A 21,100-nucleotide genomic window follows, 5' to 3' on the forward strand; every position below is an offset into this window, starting at 1 on the left:
GATTTGCAATAAAAAATGCATCAATAAATTAACCAAGCAAAAGTAACTGAAATATACAGCAAAGAGCTTTATTAAAGTTATAATTTACTCAGTAACAGCCTTTAATTTAAAGCTTCTCCTGCTAACATGCATTTTACTAAAAAAGCTCTTTCCTAATGGGAACATTCAGGGAATCACTTATCAATCAGCGAGGGTATGTAAAATGAAGGAATATTGCAAAGTTTTCAGAAATCCCTATTCAGGTTTTAAAAAAAAATCAATGAAGTAACAATGACTTTCTGCAAATAGCGAAGCTAAAATTCATGAAGTAGTCTCTTAGAAACATTCGAATGATGAAGTTAAACTGTAAACTGTAACAAATGGTAAACGGGAGGTTTGGGTTTAAAAACAGCAGTAAACAGTCACAATGGCAAGCTGCTCTTTGAAACGGTTAGGACTAGCACAGTAAACGCAGACTGGAAATATAAACAAAAATATAACACAAATAAATTAACACAATACAGAAAAACAAAACATTTGGCAAATTGTCCTCTGAATGAACATAAATATGAATGAAAGTTCTGCAAGCACAAAGGTTCGATTTCATTACCACAGCTCATAAAATGCCACCTTTACTGAGTTTCTGAACTAAAATCCAACAACTTTCTCTAAATATGTACAATCACAGTACATCCTCTTTCAGTTTTGTGTATTAAAACGTCATAAAATAATTTACAAGTTTCTAAAATTTCTAAACACCTGTAGAAATGTGTTAAAAAAAAGTCAAAAAACATCAACACAGAATTGAAGAGTGAAATGAATAACGAAGCCAAAGTGAAGAAAAAAAAAAACCTGTATGACAAATAAAAGCTCGACTACAAACTGGTGCTTCCACAAGGTGCCAGAGAGAAAGGACGTCAATTAGCCATGACGTCCTAATTGATTAACTGATTATTAATGGGAGAATTGCTTTAAGAATATGGATTTTGAGTGTTTTCTGCTCTTGAACGGAGGTTTGTGTCAAGGCCAATGAGGAGAGAAATCAGCAATTACCTTAGAATTGTTAGAGGAAATAGCTGTATTAGATTCATTTTGGAGCTCATCTTCATATCGAAGGGTTTTGGACTCAGAAGCGACACAACCAGTCTGAACAGGGTCAGAACTGGGTCAACACAACAAAACACAGCAGTATGAAACAGAAGAGAGGCAATGTGGTCCAACAGTCCAGTCAAAGTCAAGATCGAAAAGCTGGTGGGACCTTAGGGGAACTTTTCAGAATCCGGATATTCCTGTTTAAATATTTTTTAAATTGATCTTATGTGATATTCTAACTCTTTGAGACACTGCACTTCAGAGTTTTTATCATAAAAAATTACAATGGTTGAAAAATTTCTCTCCACGTTTAATGAATCCATAAGAATTTAAGTCTCTGAAATGAACGTCCAGTTTCCTGACAATGTTCTAATTTCCAAGATATATCTATAAAATAAAAAAATATGTTTAGATTGACTCAAAAACAATAATAAAATTCATTTGACCCTCACGGTGAAGTAAGAGGATCCTAAAAGTTCCCTCCTAAACCAAGTTGAGAAACATTTAAAAAATATTCTATAGCTAATTTTATTATGAAATAATGTAGAAAATAAGTTATTTCAGCAGAATTAAATCAAAGGCATGCATTTGTCTTAAACATAATCCTAAATAGTGGATGTATTAATGTTAATGGCCTTAACTTTCCACACGGAGTCACTGCAGTTCACTAAACCTAAAAGTTTCATTAAATAGACTAAATGAGTTGTGATAAACTGCATCACAACAGGTTTGAGATCAAATCCTGTGTGGATCATTAAAACTTATGGGTCAGAACCAGAAGAGAATACTCTTCAGTATTCTACAACTTTATACCTAAAATGATTTATTGTGGAAATCTTCAAATATCCTAAATGAAAGACGAAGGTTTGATTTCCCAGAAAGCATCACTGACAGGATCAATAATCATCCTGAATCTTCACCTTCCACCCATGTAGTAAACCCAAAATCACATTACCACCAAACCCGTGTTATTTTAGCCAATCCTGTTGGAACAAAGCGTGCTCTTCAGTGTTGTGTTGCCATGGAAGCCATCTGTCATGGCTGGTCTTCATCTGGTTCATCTCGACGCTCTTTAGGTTGCCGGATGTTCTTCATTCTGGCTCTGGTCTAGTTCCTTCTCCTCTTCTTTAATTGCCTCATCATCCTTCTCCTCCTGCCGATTCTCCTCCGGTACGTTCTCCTTCTCTTCCTCAGAGTCCCTGTCATCCAGACCCAGGTCTTCCTCAGCTGTGGAGAAGATGTACTGAGTAAGATGAAACAAACTAATTGTTTTCCTGTTAGTCATCATGAGAATGTTTTTTTTGTTTCCTGTTGGCAAAAGGTGAACAGGAAGTGATGAAGAGTGTACCCAAACCACCCTCCATCCAAACCAGCTGCTCTCTGTCCAAAATGATTAAATAAAATGCAAGAAAAAAGTGTCACAACACAGCAGAAACGTTTCATTACTTTTACACATTTGATAAATGAAGACATAGGAGTTGTTCCATAATTATTATTTTCATAAAATAAGATTCACAAATCAAACACCAAAATGTTGTTGGTACTGAAAAAAGTAAAAAAGGTTTGCAAAACTTTAATTAGAACAGTGTTTCTCAACCTTTTTCGGTCCAGCGCCCCCTAGCCTTTATCCAGGTCCCTCACCGTCCCCCACTTTTGTTTTTCAGTGGAAAAACAAAAGTTCCTTTTAATGCCATACAAATATGAGACGGAAACATGGATTATATCTTTATATAGACCTGTCTATTGATTTATAGATTAATAGTTTTACTGGACAGAAATGACGAAGAACAAATCTGGTTCTTAATCAAATCCTAATGAGTCAAATTGAAAGTGTCATGGAGTCGTCAGCCTCATGACATTAACACTGACATGAAAAATAATATTGAAGAAATAAATATATCAAATCTAACTAAAAACATAAATAAGTGATCAGTTCTTTACTGTTATGGTCTGTAAGATATATTTATTCTCAGTATCAGATATGGTGTCAACAAACCCATGACACTTCATCAATTTTATTTTACCTTTTATCTGGAAATAGTGTCTTTTTATTCTTGCCATACAGTCTCTGTATTAATTATTGCTCTAAAGGTCTTGCCATACCCGTTTGTTCCTCTGTATTTACTTTAGTTTCTTAGTTTATTTTTACATTTTGTTCTTCATTCATTTCCATTTAGTTTCCTTTGATTAGTATTATCCTCTTCTGGTTTATTGCTATGTCCACTTTAGTCTCTTTCCTGTTGCTAGATTTATTTGATCATTTATTGACCATCAGTAATCTTCACTCATCACCTGCTGCGCCACCTAATCATCATGTTTCACATCATGTTGATTTTTCACAGTTCAGTGTCGGATTCTCTGTTTTTATGCCATAATTCACATCTAGTTTGTCACTCCTTTTTATGTCCAGCTTCTCCTGTTTCAGAGTTTTGTGCAATGTGCGCGTCGTCTCTTGTTGTTTTTTTTTTTAACCCCCTAAGGTGCAGGGCGGTCGGTAAACGTATCGATGGGGAAAAGGCAGACTGACATAAACCTTTTAAAGCAACGGAAACAATTTTGGTATTCTGATTATTGAAATTTAAAAGTGCTGTGTTGTTCTATCACCCCCGTTTCATACCGGACCACTTACAGCTCCGGTGTTACCGCTATAAAATGAAGGCTCTCTATCGAGGTATCACCATGGAGGGATTTCTTTATTTAAATGGGTTCATTTTTCAGAGGGATACAAAGTCAGGGTTTCGTGATTTTAGTAATGACATGTTTATAAGAGCGATTTTCTGTTGTCGTTCCATGGGAGCGGGCAGCTTTCAAACGGAAATACAACACTTTTTAATATAAGTTGCTGCTTTGACATGATAACAGAACTGCCAAAACATATGTACAAAAATACCAGACAAAGTGAATCACAGCACCGTCATTAGCCGGTGTAACGCTGAACTGATGCGGTGAAGCTACTAGTAGCAGGAGCGGAGCTGCGCCAAGAAGCTACAAACACTGATTAAAGCCGCAAGCAGCGTTGGAGGCCCTCGCAGCGAAGCGCACCGAAGGCCTATTGGCGACCGCAGAGGTTCCAACACCGCCACGTTCTCGCGCACACACACCTATATCTTGTAGGTTCTGACAAGATACACATGTGTACCAAGTTTCAGAATTCTGGGATAAAGCATTGCTTGGCGCTGATTTTTAAAAATATTCTAGGGGGCGCTGTGGAGGAATTAGGCCAGGCCCACCAACAATTACACTGGATTCCTGTCGTGGGGTGGACAAGGATTGATCTCAGTGAGTTTGGTGCAGCTGGGCTGAAACATGTGGAATCTAGAGCAAAACATATGATGGTGGTGTGACCTCTGACTTCACCGAGCTGCCATGGCCACATCCTCCACTGAAAACTCTTGGCGCTTTAAAAGCAAGTGAGACCAACTTGTTATCAGTCATCTGACACAAGATCATCTTGATTAGGTCAAGAGAGCCAGAGTTGGATCTTTCCAAGTTAAAAAAGACACTTCCTGTTCTGAGGGGGCGGAGCTTAGGTGAGGTCAGACTATGATGACATAGGATCATCAGACATCCAACCAGGATCCCTCATACCAAGTTTAGTGCCAATTGAGCTTTTTATGAAAAAGTTACAGCGTTTCGTTTGTTTCGCCGAGTACGCCAAGTTCGCCACTCTGCCATGCCCCCTGAACATAAACGAAAAGTCAATTTCATTGATAACTTTTAAAGCCGCATGCCTTTACTGCATTCTGACCAAGAATGAAGCTGATCGGTTGAAAACTCAAGGAGGAGTTCTTTAAAGTTCGACATGAGTTTTTAAATAGACTTAAATATACTGTTAGTTTATAAATCACTAAACGGTTTAGCACCACAATACATTAAAGATCTGTTATTGCTGTATCAACCATCTAGACCCCTCAGATTTTCTGGTTCTGGTCTGCTCTGCATCCCCAGAACCAGAACCAAGCGAGGAGAAGCAGCATTCAGCTTCTATGCACCACAGATTTGGAACAAACTTCCAGAAAACTGTAAAACAGCTGAAACACTGAGTGCCTTTAAATCTCGACTTAAAACCCACCTGTTTAGAGTTGCTTATGGCTAAATTAGAGTAAGAGTATGGGTTTTGATGTCTTCCATGTTTTTAACTTTTCTTTTTATCTATTTATTAATTTATTTTTATTTCTCTTTCTCACTATTTTCAAGAGGTTACAGTCCTTGTCAAACGATGTTTTGACTTAAGTTCAAAGGGTTGGAGTCCCAGTTGACGGCGTCTCAACTAAAGTTCTACAGGTTTTTATTTCTCTTTCCCACTGTTTATTACATGCTGTTTTTATTTTAATTATGTAAAGCACTTTGAAATGCCTAGGTGCTGAAATGTGCTATACAAATAAAATTTGATTGATTGATTGATTGATTGATGAGTAAAAGTGAGAAATGACCAAAATTAGACCTTTGACCCAAAATGGCCGCCTGCCTGTGCATTTTAGAGGGTACCTCCAAGAGACTTTTTTTTCTTGAATCGGGGGGATCTACCTATGTACCGAGTTTCAGATCCCTATAACCTATGGTTTCCCCCAACTCACGTTAGGGGACGCTGTAGAGCAGTTTGGCCACGCCCACTTGCAAATTCCACTGGAATCCAAAAATTTTGGTTGGGTGACAATTTTGGGTCAAGTTTGGTGAGTTTTTGAATATGTTAAAGGCCCCAAGCAGCCGCGCAAAGTGACGAAAAATAAAAAAAAAAAATCAAGAAATCTTGCGATTACAATAGGCCTTCGCCAGCGCTTCGCTGCTCGGGCCTAAATAGGAGAGTTGCCATCGATACAGTTGCAGCCAGGCATGTTTGTAATGTTACACAATACAGTTTTACCAAGTTGCTCAAAGTCTAAACTGGTATTGTTGTGCATAGAAGGTGTAAAGTTTGCCTTCGACCAAACGCCCCCCAAAGGAATCTCAGCGCCCCCCTTTTGTAAAAATTTCCACCAGCGCCCCCTGCTGTCCTCTGAATGCCCCCTGGGGGCGATACCACCCATATTTAGAATCGCTAAATCAGAACATCAAAAAGCTTATATCAGTTTATAATACATGCCAGCTACCACTCGAGGGTGGTAGCTGGCAACACACCAACTACTGACAAAGAAGTCTATTTTTAAATTGGAGGATTATTTTGTGGCTTTAGCATTTTAATAAGCTTTCTTTTATTGTATTGTTTTGGTAAAGTTTGATTATTTGCTAAAGGCTTCAACATAAACTTAGTTTTCCAGTTTGAGTCCTCCCCCCTCAAACAACTTTCTTTCTCTGTTGTAAAGAGAACAGAATAAAGAACAACAGTTAGTACACGAATGTAAAGTGGGATTACGGAAACAATAACAAAAGAAGGAAGTAAGGTAAAACACCAAAAGGAAGGAAAAGAAAGAATGAATTATTAAGTAATTTAGGAAACAAGGAAAGAAAAAAGGTGAAAGAAAAAAGACAGGATAAAGTGAGGAAGCAAGAATGGAAGGAAATTAGGTGGGACATAAAATATGGACAAATTACTTTATTCTACCTAAGAAAGTAAGTAGAAAAAAACTTAAAGAAAGAAGGGAATGACAAAGAAGAAAGAACATTAGGAAGAAAGGAAGATGGGAAAGTGTGAGAAAAAGCAAGAAGAAAAGGACACATGAAAGGAACGAAGAAAAATAAGGAAGTAAAGAAAGAACACAATCCTGTAAAAAGCTGAAGCTTTCAGTAATGGTATAATGACCAGTGTAAAAATGAAAAAAAAAAAAAAAAAAAAAAAATTTAAATAGATGCAAAGTGTCTTTTAAACCCAAAAGGAAAGTAAAAAAGGATGAAAGCAAACAAAGGACTAAAGCTTGAATGGGTTCAGGTAAAACCTACAGCTGTCTTCAATTCATCCGACCCATGTTTGGGTCATAAACTTTCATCTTTCATACTTCGGGTCGCCCCTTTGTCTTCTCCTGTTTGTGTTCAAATGTCTGTCATTCTTGGTACCTCCACTGGGGGCAGCGGTCTCCTCCGTGTCTGTCTCTAAGCAAAGCGACGGTCCAGGAGAGCACGGATCCACTCTCAGCCTCCTTTCATAGCTGAACTCAGGGAGTCTAGGAGCCTGAGGTCGAGTCTTCCTGGCCGGGTTCAGGAAGTAGCAGTATGCGCAGCGGAATGCTGATGGGAGATGTCGGAAAACGGCAAGAGAGATTTAACAACCGCAAATGAGACATAACCAATTCAGTGGGTGATTTTGATCTTACCAAGATATTCAAATTCTTCTTTCAAAGCCATGCCGTTATGAGAGAAACACTGCTGGCAGATCAGGGCATATCTGCAACAATGTTCCAGATGATTTAGTCAACACTCCACAAAAAGTCATAGCTAAATCCTAGGCTTTCGTTTTGTTAGCTTCTTTTGTCTCGTTATGATTTTGTGACTACTGTTGGCTCTCATTAGTGAATAAGCTTTAAAATCAATCTATAGATGACTTCATCCATTGTTACTTCCATAAACAGTCAACGTTTTCTTCTGTGCATGACGGTCGCTTTGGGGTTGTCAACCATTCACACAGAAGTCAGACTGCGGCCGTAGAATGGGCAACCATGAAAAATGAAATAAAAATTGGATTTCAGCAAAATAATGGACCTTACCAAGCTCCGCCCAGAAACGCCCCCTAAAATCCCACGTGGCTGCATGGCTCACAAAGAAAGCCTCGCGGAGTTTAGATTCTATGTGTAAACATGGCGTCTTTCATTTCGACTGACTCTCTGCAGAGTATTTCTGAGTCAATTAGTGTAGCATTTCTGCCGGATTTTCAAAAAATATCAGCCACGACAATGGACAGGGGAACCAACAAGTTCATGTCATCTTTTATGGACGACATCAAGGTGTTTGAGCCACGCGATGCCTCCAACAATGTGCGTGTCGCAGCTAAATGCTACCGGTCGATGAGGAAAACAGCAGATCCTCACACCCTCAGCATAAATATAGCTGTGGACAAGATCACTGATGCCTGTTGTTCTTGCAAAGCTGGGTAAGTCGGCATTCATGGTTTTGAGGGTTACTTTTGAAATCAGTGATTTCTGTTGTTGGCAAATGTTTGTGTGCCTAGGCCTGATACTCGGTGCTAGCGTGGCTAACACGATTACAGTTTAGTAAAAAGCCTTTTCAGGTAAAATAAAATCTTTAATGCATGTCAGATACGGTACACATTGCATATTGATCTGATCAGCTAACGTAAGACTGTGTAACAGACAGGCTTCAAGGTGTGGAAGTTGTATCGGTACTGCCATTATACTGTACTTAGCAAAAAGGTTTTCATAATGGATGTTAATTATTGACTTTCTTTTTTCATTCACTAAACACAAAGAAAGCAAAGCAGTAATACTCACACCAGCACACACTCCTTTGTTCTTATTGATCTTACGACGGTTGAGATGCAAATGCGGTCGTGCACAAGCTTTGATCCAAGCAAGGCTTTCCGTTTCAGATTTTGGAAATCTGTGAATTTTAGTTCCACAAATACGATCAGGATACCTGACATCGCCTGAACAGATACCCCACTGACAGTGGAGAAACCATTCTTTTTCGAGTCCTGACGCAAAAACTTTCTGCCGGTCTGCTAGTCCACAATGTACATTAGCATGTGTTTACTACTGTAGCTTGTGTTTGTGAGACGGTCACGCACGTGGTAGCTGCGCTGTGACGTGAAATGGGCATTAGCCAATGAAACGCGGCCCCTGTGGTAAGGTCCATGGGAATTGAGAATTAGCACCTGCTGTGTGAATGTAGCCTAGGACTGCAACCATTTCAAATAAGCTCTGAGTTTTTAAGAGTCTCTTATCTCCTATGTTTTCACAAGAAAACATAGCTTTTTTTTTTGTAGGATTTCTATATGACTTTCCAGTTTGAATTTGATTAAGACAGAAATGGTGGAGCTTAATAAGTAGTTTATGTTGGTGAGTACAAGTACAAACTTCAAAAATGGGTCTTCTACCTTTTCTCTGGTCCGTCTCCCACCAGATACTCGATGACTCGGTCAACTGTTCCTCTTTCTCTGGGCAGAATAGGTCTTGGTAATGGAGGACCAGGGGAGTACATGCCTGCAACCAAACAGACCAAATGCATGGAAATAATTACAGAAAAATCAAAACATACAACTTTTATATGTAAATTAATGATACAGAACACATACATCTGAAAAAATAATAAAAAAAACAACAACAGAAAGTTCTACATTTTTGGTCAATTTGGCTTCAGAAAGTGAAACTTGTATATGAAGGTCCTGCAGATGCAATATTCTTCAGCTCACTGGAACCTACCTACACCTCTAATCGGGGTGCAGGGTGTCCTCTCCACACCTCCCTGGAGCATAGAAGTGCTGGGGGTGGATTTCTCTGGAGGTCCTCCTGGAGCTGACAGAGAAACAAGATCTGATGGAAAAGTAAAAGCTGAGAAAAGACACTCAAAATGTAAAAGAACTCAGTTACAAGAAGCTAAACTTGTTCATATCCAGTACCCCTTGACTTAACTTTTCTTATTTGATCTGTAATTCCTAGAACTTTCAGGGTGTGATGTTGGTGAGAGATACAAATTCTCATAGACAGCAACATAAATCTGACATAATTAGTAGCTAAGGTAGCAGCATCAAGAATTTCAGCAGACTCAGTCCACAATTCTGATCTTCCAGACCTAGGCGAGGCACCTGGCCATGCTGCAGCAATATGTGGATCGTCCTACTGAGCTATAGTATACACTAGATGAATGCTATGGTAATGTCACAGATGGTTTATAAGCAAACATAGGAAAATGTCACCTTACCCACTGGTCCCATCTGAAGCCGTGTTCCTGGAGAGAGAGGTGTTCCCATGAGATCCGAGGAGCCCATCGGTCTCATACCTGCACCCCTTTGACGAATTTCTGCTGAAAAGACACAACTTTGCAGTTTCTTTGCTGATCTAATCACACAATTCAGGAATCCAGGTTATCTGAATAATTATCATGTCACTGAAATAAACTTTAATCCACATTTCAAAGAGCAATTCTCAGAATGTAGATCTATAACACACAGAGTGATGCTTTTCAAGGAAATATTTCTGTTCATTTCACAATTGTGGCTTACAGCTGATGTAGAGTGTAAAAAAATTCAGTTACATAATGCAAACATCACACAAAACCAATAAAAGATTTTGGTTCCAGAAAAATTATGGCCGCCTTGGAATGACCAGCACAACTATGTGGAAGAGTTCTGACTTGACATCCTGCACAAGAAGAAAAGTTCAATACTAAAGAAGGTGTGTGTTCAGAGTATCCTATCCCAGAAGATCCACAAGGTGAGGACTGCAGCAGGACTCAGTGCTTCAAGAAGACGAATCCAGGTCATGAGCCAAAACAGTCCCATTCCCTTAGTTAAGTTTCTCCTGAACAACAGACAGCGTCACAAGATTTTTTTCTCCACAAGTCCAGACCAGCTCTAACTCTGGAAAAACTGATGCTTCATTTAGTTCTTGATCCATAAAACCAAAGTGTTTTATTTGTTTGTTTTTGTTAAAAATTAAAAGTTTGACTAAAATATTATACAAAAGAAAGAATTTTTTGTAACGGAACAAATACATACATTTAAGTAAAAGGCTTCTCATATCGGAAACAATGAATGCAAAAGAAAACGTTGAATGTTTTAACATACAGTACAGACCAAAAGTTTGGACACACCTTTTCATTCAAAGAGTTTTCTTCATTTTCATGACTATGAAAATTGTGGATTCACACTGAATGCATGAATTAACACATGTGGAATTATATACTTAACAAAAATGTGTGAAACAACTGAAAATACACCTCATATTCTAGGTTCTTCAAAGTAGCCACCTTTTGCTTTGATTACTGCTTCGCACACTCTTGGCATTCTCTTGATGAGTTTCAAGAGGTCGTCACCTGAAATGGTCCTCCAACAGTCTTGAAGGAGTTCCCAGAGATGCTCAGCACTTGTTGGCCCTTTTGCCTTCATTCTGCGGTCCAGCTCACCCCAAACCATCTCGATTGGGTTCAGGTCCGGTGACTGTGGAGGCCAGGTCATCTGGCGCAGCACCCCATCACTCTCCTTCTTGGTCAAATAGCCCTTACACAGCCTGGAGGTGCGTTTGGGGTCATTGTACTGTTGAAAAATAAATGATGGTCCAACTAAACACAAACCGGATGGAATAGCATCCCGCTGCAAGATGCTGTGGTAGCCATGCTGGTTCAGTATGCCTTCAATTTTGAATAAATCCCCAACAATGTCACCAGTAAAGCACCCCCACACCATCACACCTCCTCCTCCATGCTTCAAGGTGGGAACCAGGCATGTAGAGTCCATCCGTTCACCTTTTCTGCGTCGCACAAAGACACGGTGGTTGGAACCAAAGATCACAAATTTGGACTCATCAGACCAAAGCACAGATTTCCACTGGTGGGTTAGGGTTACCCTAACCCTAGCCCACTTGTTAGCCCACAAACAAGTGGGCTAAAGAACACTTATTTGTGTTCTTTAGCCCAAACAAGTCTCGTCTGCTTGTTGCCTGTCCTTAGCAGTGGTTTCCTAGCAGCTGTTCTACCATGAAGGCCTGATTCACACAGTCTCCTCTTAACAGCTGTTGCAGAGATGTGTCTGCTGCTCTGTGTGGCTTTGACCTGGTCTCTAATCTGAGCTGCTGTTAACCTGCGATTTCTGAGGCTGGTGACTCGGATGAACTTATCCTCCGCAGCAGAGGTGACTCCTGGTCTTCCTTTCCTGGGGCGGTCCTCATGTCAGCCAGTTTCTTTGTAGCGCTTGATGGTTTTTGCGACTGCACTTGGGGACACTTTCAAAGTTTTCCCAATTGTTCGGACTGACTGACCTTAATTTCTTAAAGTAATGATGGCCACTCGTTTTTCTTTACTTAGCTGCTTTTGTCTTGCCATAATACAAATTCTAACACTCTATTCAGTAGGACTGTCAACTGTGTGTCAACCTGACTTCTGCACAACACAACTGATGGTCCCAACCCCATTTATAAGGCAAGAAATCCCACTTATTAACCTGACAGGGCACAGCTGTGAAATGAAAACCATTTCAGGTGACGACCTCTTGAAACTCATCAAGAGAATGCAGAGTGTGTGCAAAGCAGTAATTACAGCAAAAGGTGGCTACTTTGAAGAAACTAGAATATAAGGCGTATTTTCAGTTGTTTCACACTTTTTTGCTTAGTATATATTTCCACATGTGTTAATTCATAGTTTTGATGCCTTCAGTGTGAATCTACAATGTCAATAGTCATGAAACTCATTGAATGAGTAGGTGTGTCCAAACTTTTGGTCTGTACTGTATAAAACATTTCTGTTTGCCAAGTAATGTTAACCTGAGTCTGCAGGTAATAATAAATTAAGAGCCGTTTGGGATCTGAAAAGACACAAAATTCCCCTCCCTATGAGCAATAAGCCAGAATCATCAAAAGTAATAGATAATGTTTAAAACACAAAATCCTGCGTGAAATGCATCTATAGAATATATCAGTTTCACTTTTATAATTGTCTTTAATGATATTCTAAGTTATTATGCTAATTTATTATAGCTAGAACTGGTTGGAACTAGTTCTCGCTCGTTCTAGCTATAGCTACAGCTAGCTAAAACCAACCAGTTGTAGCTATAATAAATTAGCATAATTAACTAGCTCATTCTTCCACAAACGGCCAACAGCGTAGCGCTGACTAGCGTACCTTGACCAGGTCTGGGAGTTAGCTGAGGACCCACTGGTGTCGACTCCAGTCCCTACAACAAAACACAAGTCAAATACAAACAAAAACATGGCAGAAGGTAGATAGATCATGTAAAAAAGTCCAAGATCGCTTCATTTACATGTCTGTTTTTAGCTTCAGGATCAAAGCGTTCGAGGATGAGTTTGGCAGTCTTGTACGTCTCTGTTTCCATCACTTCTTCCAGCTGAACACAGAAAACCAGAGGAAACTTCGGTTGTAGGTCAGTAAGCAAATTACAATCGGAATAAAAGCTTTCAATAACCAAAAGGTTTAATAAATGAAACCAACCAAGTATTAGAGCTATTGGTGTGGCAACTCTCACTGAAAACAATGATTAAAATATCATGTCATTAATCAACGTGAAGCATACACAACTTACAATTTTTTTCCTGGAAGCTTTCAGATCTTCAAGTTTATCATCTAAAAAAAAAACCGAGTAATTTCAGTTAAGTTTGTAACACTGACTGAACATCTGCCATGTTTAGTGAAATGGCTGTGAATGTCCCACTGACCTTTACACACAATGGATGGACAGAATCAGAATTAAGTTAAATCCAAATCAGCCTCATTAATGAAAATATATCAGTCACAAAACTAGCAAAAGTCTAAGTGTCTAAAAATATTTATTCCCAGAAGCTGTTTTCACTCTTTAATAAGAAACTGACTAATCATAGTACATCTAAGTCACAAATGAATCAATGATTAAACTATTAATAATTACATCAATATGAAATGGAGAAAATAAGTAATACTTTCCCCAACTACATAGAATGGAGAGGTTTAGAATTTTTGTCAACTTACACAGTAGCTTAAAAAAATCCAGAAAATCACATTGTGTGAAATACAGATTTCATGCAATAAAATGCAAATTACTTAAAAACCAGACGATGTCATGCTCTGGATTTACACCTCTCAGTTGAGGTGTACCTACAATGAAAACAACAGAACTCTCCATTCTTTGGAGGTGAGGAAACATGAAACACTAGCAGCGTATCGAATACTTATTTTCCCCCACTGTACACAAAACAAGGCAAACAATATATTACGTCACTAGCTGCGTTTTCATTACAAATGTGCACAAAACTTTGTCTACATTTGAAACTATTGAGAAAATACTTGCAATGTTTCCATAAAATAATTATTTAAAATCACACTTGAATAAGTTTGTTCATGCAACGTCATTTAAAAACATGCTGTGTCACCATCGTTAAACAACTTCCTGTTGTAATCACCGATTACCAATCCTTTAAAAAGCAATTTTTTTCATCTGAAATATTGCTCAACATAGCAAGAAAGCTGCTGAGTTGGCAACAGTGGGGTAACTATTGTTAACTGTAAACATTCAGACATGACCTGGTAGGCCAAAATGCAGATAATCGGCTGGCCAAGAAATTGGTGCACCCTTAGTGGCAACATCAAGTTATTGATCAAGTGACTCGTGTGATGCGAATACAGTGTTTCTATTGCTGTTTTGCTAAACAAACCAATTTCAATACAGCCAAAAAAACATCTCATCCTATTTACCAAAACTTTTCATCAAACAAGTTGTTTTTTAAATTGATGTGTTTTTATTAAGCCAATTTATTTTCAAAATGTGAAATTACCCAATTATATTGTCAATGGAAATGCAGCTACTGCAGGGTTTCCCCCAGTGTATTATAAGCCTGGAGGCCCGCCAGGCTTTACTAGCCTCGCCGCCAGGCTAAGCGTTGCTTGTTTACGTTTCAAGGAAAATCAAAAAATAAAATAAAATAAAAAAATCGCTTTTTTTTTTTTTTTTTAAAGCCGGGCTGAAAGCGTCTCTTTTGCTCTTAGCATTTTACTAGCAGAGCAGATTTATCCTTAAGGATAGGTTTATAATAGATAGGTTTATAGTTTATGCATTTAAAACCAGACAGTGCGGACCAATCACACAGAACTGGCGCTTCTGCGCTTTGCCTCACGCTGCCGCTGCTTTACCTCAGCGGGTTCGCGCGCGCCTCCTTTCACTCAAACTGGACACAGGCTGACCTGTATGGATATTTACATCAACCTACTGTGAGGAATTATGATCCTTTGGATCATAATCTCTAGGTAAAGAGTTTAAAACCCGCCGCGTTAGCTCTGGTTAGGCAGCTCAATGTGAACCGCAGGAATAAGTTGTAGCGAATTCAGAGGCGCGTTGTGGAGCGGTGAGAAAGATTTATCTTTGTGAACGAACAATTATATGCGGCGTTTCCATCTCAACACGCTGCCCAGCGTGTGGCTCTGTGTCTGTCTTCCCTGTAAAGTTTATGTCTGTGGTCCCGGTTGGCCGGAGCGTTTGTGGATAACGAGCAGCGCTAACCTGATCATGCAGGTTCAGCCCGGTGAGGAGCTTTAACGCTCTCCTCGGAGTCACGCATCACGCTGATTTTATATAATTTGATTATTATTTTTAGTATTATTTTTCCGGTTACACGATGCATCAAACCATATCAAATGCGTTGTCTACTTGGAGTTAATGCGCGTGGCCGCAGGAGATCTGAGAAATTCGTCCCATTAATTCTACCAACCAGAATATTTTCTGTGACGATTAAAAACTCAAAAGACACGAAGTGGAGCAACTACTAAAGCCAAATCTCCCGTTTGTTGCGCATCTCTGCGCAGTGCAGCGGATTTACTCATTGTGCAGGGCCGGTCCAAGGCTGCATAAGGCCTTGCACAGACTTTGACTTGGGGGCCCCTCCAGCTGCTAAAATCATCAGCACCTCTAACAGCTTCTGTGTTAGATTTAGTGAAATATGGCAGAATGGAGTAGTTTAATTGACCAGCCTAAAAAGCAATGAGTCATAATAGCAGTTTACTAATTTGTATTTGTAAATTCAAAGATTAAACTCTCAGCATCAGATTGTTGCTATGGTAACAAAACAATCTAACTATGAATATTGTTCTTTGAAGTTTTACAAAGTAAACTTGCCAGCTCCTTAAAATCTTGCATTTAAATGTTAAACAATTTAAAATCTTTTAATTTATGTATGCTGAAATTGAATCAAGTTTAACAGCATTGATCATCTCAATAAACAAGTGTTACATTTATGTATCTGTGGTCTGTTTTAAAATATTAGCGTTTATGGGGCCCCTGAAGCTCTTGGGGGCCTGACGGAGCTGCTGACTTAATTTGGATTAAACAGAAGTGCAAATTTGTTGTTTTTAGACTAGTTGCAGGTTTAAATAGCATTTCACTGGAGATGTTTTCCTGTAACATATAATTACACAGTAATACTTTAATATTTTCTGTCAACTTAACATCTTTTAATACAAAAACACGGTGGACCGCCTCGACCACTGGGCTTAGCAAGTTTTCTGGGGGAAACCCTGTACTGATTTATACAAAAAAAAAAAAAAAACTATGAAGGAAAGGAACCTCAGAAAACTGACTGAGAACTTACTGTTTCTCTCAGTAAGTTTGGAAAACAGGAAAAGCAGCAGCTTCCTGATGAACCACACACTGGAAAAGATGGGAAAAGACATTAAGACAGAGGTTGGTGTTTCACTCAACATTTTCAAACTCGTCTGTTGTGGCTCTTGCCTCAGTTTTTATTGCCTTGCTAAATTCATAAAGCATAATCAAATCAATTCAGAAAACGCAGTATAGGAGAAATCTAAAATACCAACTGGACACAGTAATATTTAAAAGACTGTTTAGATTGGTAATGAAAAACAAGACTCACAGTATGGGGTATATAAAGAAAGGCAGGGCCATGGCTAGTCTCTGTAGCCATTCATCAGGTAGGTAGAGACAGTAAACAGTGAAAGAAGTGAACAGGTAAAGGACAGACGAGTAAAGAAGCAAGCGACCGACCCAGAGCTGCAGACAGATAAAAGCACATCATTCAGGTCAAAGAACAAACAAAGGGTTACTCATGTTTGATGGTTTTCTGACTTTACTTTTTGTAATCGCTGATTTTTTCCTCTGAACTCCTCCAACTTCTTAATCTCCTATAGAAAAAAAATATATATATTAGAAACTTAATTTGGTGGAAAATAATACAAGATTAATTTTCTAGAGGTTATGTTAGCCAAATTGAATGCTGAGTAGAATCTGAAGCTTGTGTTAAGTTCTAGACAATCCAGAATTCATCACAAACGCACTTTTACTGAGTCCAATAGAACTATTTCATCAGTACCTTCTCCAGGTTCTCCAGCTCCTCAACTGTAGTTTGTTTGGTCTAGAATGAGAATAAATGCCAGCTTCATTCATTCATTTGTTTATGAGTCTTTCAGTAACATTTAAATAAAGCAAATTAGAGGCGTGCCGATCAGGTTTTTTCCTGCCAATTCCAATTCCGATCACCCACGAGGGCCAATCACCGATACCGATCACATAATAATTATTTTTTTACCGGTTACATTATGTGGAAAAAGGAACTATGAATCCACCTTAATTTAGACAAAAACTTGTTTTTAATAACTTTTTCCAAGAAAAACAAGACAAAACAGGCATTGTGCAAATTGTACTGCTATCAGTGATACTATCTTCAACAGACTGAAAACATATGAAGGCTCTGAAGAGGCTAAATAATGCAAAAAGTCAAAATAAAACCTCTCAACATTGCCAAAAAATCCAAGTATAAAACTTAACATTCAAAGGCAAATACAGGATCCATTACAATAAACACTCCTGAGCAGGGTCACAACTACATATTATTCAGATGGATGCGAACACATTGTCTAATGCCAATATAAAGTCATTTTGACTTTGTGTTATGTTATTGAGGCAATAGTGGCAATGGTGGTAGGTGTTCGTCCTGTAATCAGGACAATCCAATAGCTTGCCAATGTCAGCATGTGAATGTGTGAATGACTGAATGTAATCTAAAGCACTTTGGGATCCTCTGAATTTGATAAAAGACAATACAAGTACATGCCATTTACCATTTATTAGTCAATCCCTGATCTACAGTGACCACTCCCTTAAACACAACTACTATTCTACTGAGGTATGAATAAGTCAAGTGGAGGATTGAACATAGAAACAATCAGAAGCCAAGGAAGCCTTGGGTCTTGGCCAAGACGGATGGTAACCACATAGATGAATGAACAAATCATTACCACTACCTCCAATGTGCCAATGATGATACATGATATATCATGATACAGTTATATCATCATCATAACTGTCAGTTATATGATGATATTGCTGAGACACAGCTGTCATCTTCTTAGTGGTACAAGATGTTTATGTTCAGAGAAATCCAATCTTCCAAGTTAGAATAACGTTTTTTTAAAGGTTTACATACCTTCCATCGAGATATTAACGCCCCCATAACTGTGACAGAGACAGAGGTCTCCTCTGGTTCACTAACGTTTCAGGTTCACTGAAAAACAGAAAGGTTTCAGGTTTTATGCTCTTAAAGGGAAAAAACACAATCTTTACAATGGTAGCATTTTATTTAACTAATGGTAAACTGCACATGTAAGCTTCCATGACGCCAAGATTAAGGAAGCCTCCCTTAGGACTTACTGTATTTAACCACTGCCTAAAGTTACTTTTACAAGGTTTTGAAAATACAACACACACGGCCTGGACAAACATACAGCAGAGTATGGGTGCTATCATAAAGACACATTTGGACGTCTGGAAGTGTTTACAAAGACAGTCATTACATGATTTCAAAGAGCAGAACGGCCAAGCAACCAACTGCAGGGTCTACAGGTGAAAATAGCCTCAATAATTAACCAGAAAATATCAGTTTGTTATATTACATAACTGTATAATATTCCCAAATCAGTACTGGGAAACTACAAGTAAATTCAGTGAGTATTTATTCCATGTTTTCCATCTTCGTATTGAAATTAAAATATTAAGTAAATGGCTAAAATTGTTCCACCTTTGATCATTTATGTGTTACGTAGATATTTTATGTTTTACTTTAAGAATCTCATTGCAGCCTTTGCTAATTTTAAACTCCATCTACAATATCAGACATACTGAGGTTTAAGCGATTCTACAAGTATTATTTCCGTCAGTCTAGAGGAAAAAGTTCTACATAATGTGCTTCATCAGGACTAGAACCATAAAGTGTTTACTACACAACCCCACACACCCTGAGATGTTTTCTAATAAATAAGCCAAACATATTCATTCATCGTGACCTAAATGTGTCTTGTACTAATTTGCTCTCTTTGACTTCCAAGACGATTCCAAAAACAGCCAAGGGGAAATAAACGTGATATTCATAATGCAGCAGTAGTTTCTTCGTTTTACGCATAAAATACAATGTAATAATGGTAACGGAACACTTTTCGCAGGCATATTGGTGATTGGTACTTCACCTGCAGCAGGAGAGAAACAAAATCATAACAGAAGAGTCAATGGTGTAGGTTAGCTAAACCAACAGAATGCTAACGCCGCCACAACACAACACTTAGCCATTTTATCAGGTCTTTCTGAGCCATACTTACCTTCAGCCTTGTGGAAGGGTTTATTTCCGTTTTCTCAAACAGGCCAAATATCGCGACATAACCTTCTTCTTCTTCTTCTTCTTCTTCTTCTTCTTCTTTAGATTTTAACGGGAGCTTGCATCCATAATTGTTGCACTACTGCCATCTGCTGGATCCTAATATATATACCTCAAATTCTTGTAATGAGACCAGTATTTTTTTAAAAACGAAATATCTTCTTTCCCCCCTCAGTACTTAACTGATCAACCACATTCTCAAATTTCAATTCCCTATTAAAACCTAATTCCGTTTTTAGTAATCTTTGATTTACATATTTCCTACAACTAATAAAAACATGTTCTATCGTTTCTACAGTATCACACCAACTACATAAAATGTTTCTCCATCTTAAAAAGAGTTCTATTTAAAAAAAACTGTGACTGGTTCTTATTCTATTTATAATTATCTCCTAACTCCTGTTTATTTCTCTGATCCTTACTACATCAACTGTATTTTGTATCCTATATAAATGCCTTCCATTTATTTCATTATCCCACCTAATTTTCCATATCTTCTTGCTTTCTCTCCAAACTATACTTTTGCCTTCAGATTTAGTTAACTTTACTGGCAAATCAATATCTTATTTTTTAATAGCCTCCTTAGCCAATCTATCTGCTCTTTCATTACCCAAAATACCTGAGCAGGAGTCCAGAATATTATATTTTTATTTTATTCACATATCTTATGATGAACAGCCATAACCTCATATAATATATTTTGATCATTATTTGTACTTTCCTTTTCAATACTCAACAATGCAATGAATCACTACAAACTATTATTTTATTGGGGCATGCCATAGCAATGCATAGGGAGAGCAGTGACTGACCTGCGGTGACTGTGGTCACTGTGGTGACTGTGGTATCAAAACGTGTGTCTCAATCCCGGCATTGGAGCTATTATTTTTATTGGGGATCGGAGTTACGATGGCGACGTAAAAAGCGGAAAACGAGCAAAATTTCCAACTGCCGAAACCTTAGAGTGTAACTGAAACCAACTGCCGCTTTTTAAAAAGGGTGGAATTTTGACCCCAAAATAATTTTGAAATCGCTCTCATGGGTGCAAAAATTGCTCTATTGGTATGAAAGTCGGTCATGACATTGATACGAATGCCTGCTCCGGTAAAATGTTTTCAAAATTTCCGTAGGGCTTACGGTTTTCGGTCTAGGTGCTTCAGAGCAAAGTGATGGGACAGGACTAACTGACGCTCCTCCCCAGTGTTTTACATACATTTCTGCAAAAAGTTCTGAGCTCAGCACACACCATTTTTCTCTCATTACTGCAATTACTGTGAATGAGCTACAGATATGAATCGCGGTACTAAATGAGACGACAAATAGCCCTCTCATATGCTTCAAACGGTTTTCGAATACGTATCACGGTTCCCGAATGGAAAGGAGTTGTTCGGACACCTTTTTGGAGTGAAACAGGCTGGCTCAAACAGATAGAATTGTTTCTCCCCCTGTGTGTCTCTCTCCCAGCTGACAGAGAGGCTTGATCACTATAGCAACAGAACACAGACAAAAGCTGAGCTGCTGCTTAGGACTACAAAAACGCCATCTTTGTAGTTCTAAACACAATGGAACACTTTACTACAGAGGCCTGAGCAGAAGGTCAACATGGTGGAACCCTCAATCATTACAAAGGAGGGCTGAGCTGGCAGTTAAGAAGTACATAATGGTGGAACTCTGACTTATTACAGAAAGAAGGTGAGCAGAATGTTATAACTACAGACAGGGCAGAATGTTCTGGGCATATATATAAACTGGTTTAACCCATTAGTGGATTAGTGTGGCCATTTAAA

The 21,100-nt window shown here is 38.5% G+C and overlaps 1 protein-coding gene across 5 annotated transcripts; it reads right to left on the reverse strand.

Moving 5' to 3' along the window:
• Positions 1-47: 47 nt before the first annotated feature.
• lnpk (lunapark, ER junction formation factor) lies at positions 48-19,353 on the reverse strand. 5 transcript variants are annotated; one of them, XM_088001491.1, is made up of 15 exons: positions 19,258-19,353; positions 18,093-18,170; positions 16,980-17,021; positions 16,741-16,791; positions 16,524-16,660; positions 16,242-16,300; positions 13,211-13,251; positions 12,932-13,015; positions 12,793-12,844; positions 9,880-9,978; positions 9,381-9,473; positions 9,056-9,161; positions 7,320-7,390; positions 7,063-7,233; positions 48-2,298 (listed from the first exon to the last, which is right to left on the reverse strand). In XM_088001491.1, exons 2-15 carry the CDS (start codon positions 18,117-18,119, stop codon positions 2,144-2,146), a joined length of 1,188 nt encoding a protein of 395 aa, XP_087857617.1. In that variant the 5' UTR covers positions 18,120-18,170; positions 19,258-19,353; the 3' UTR covers positions 48-2,143. The 5 variants fall into 5 exon arrangements, with proteins under 5 accessions (XP_087857617.1, XP_087857615.1, XP_087857616.1 ...); XM_088001489.1 differs by having other exon boundaries at positions 9,381-9,491; XM_088001490.1 differs by having other exon boundaries at positions 9,880-9,981.
• Positions 19,354-21,100: the final 1,747 nt, after the last annotated feature.

This window comes from Poecilia mexicana, unplaced genomic scaffold (assembly GCF_051168715.1).
Source record: "Poecilia mexicana isolate PSO_F unplaced genomic scaffold, ASM5116871v1 scaffold_20, whole genome shotgun sequence".
Classification (NCBI taxonomy): domain Eukaryota; kingdom Metazoa; phylum Chordata; class Actinopteri; order Cyprinodontiformes; family Poeciliidae; genus Poecilia; species Poecilia mexicana.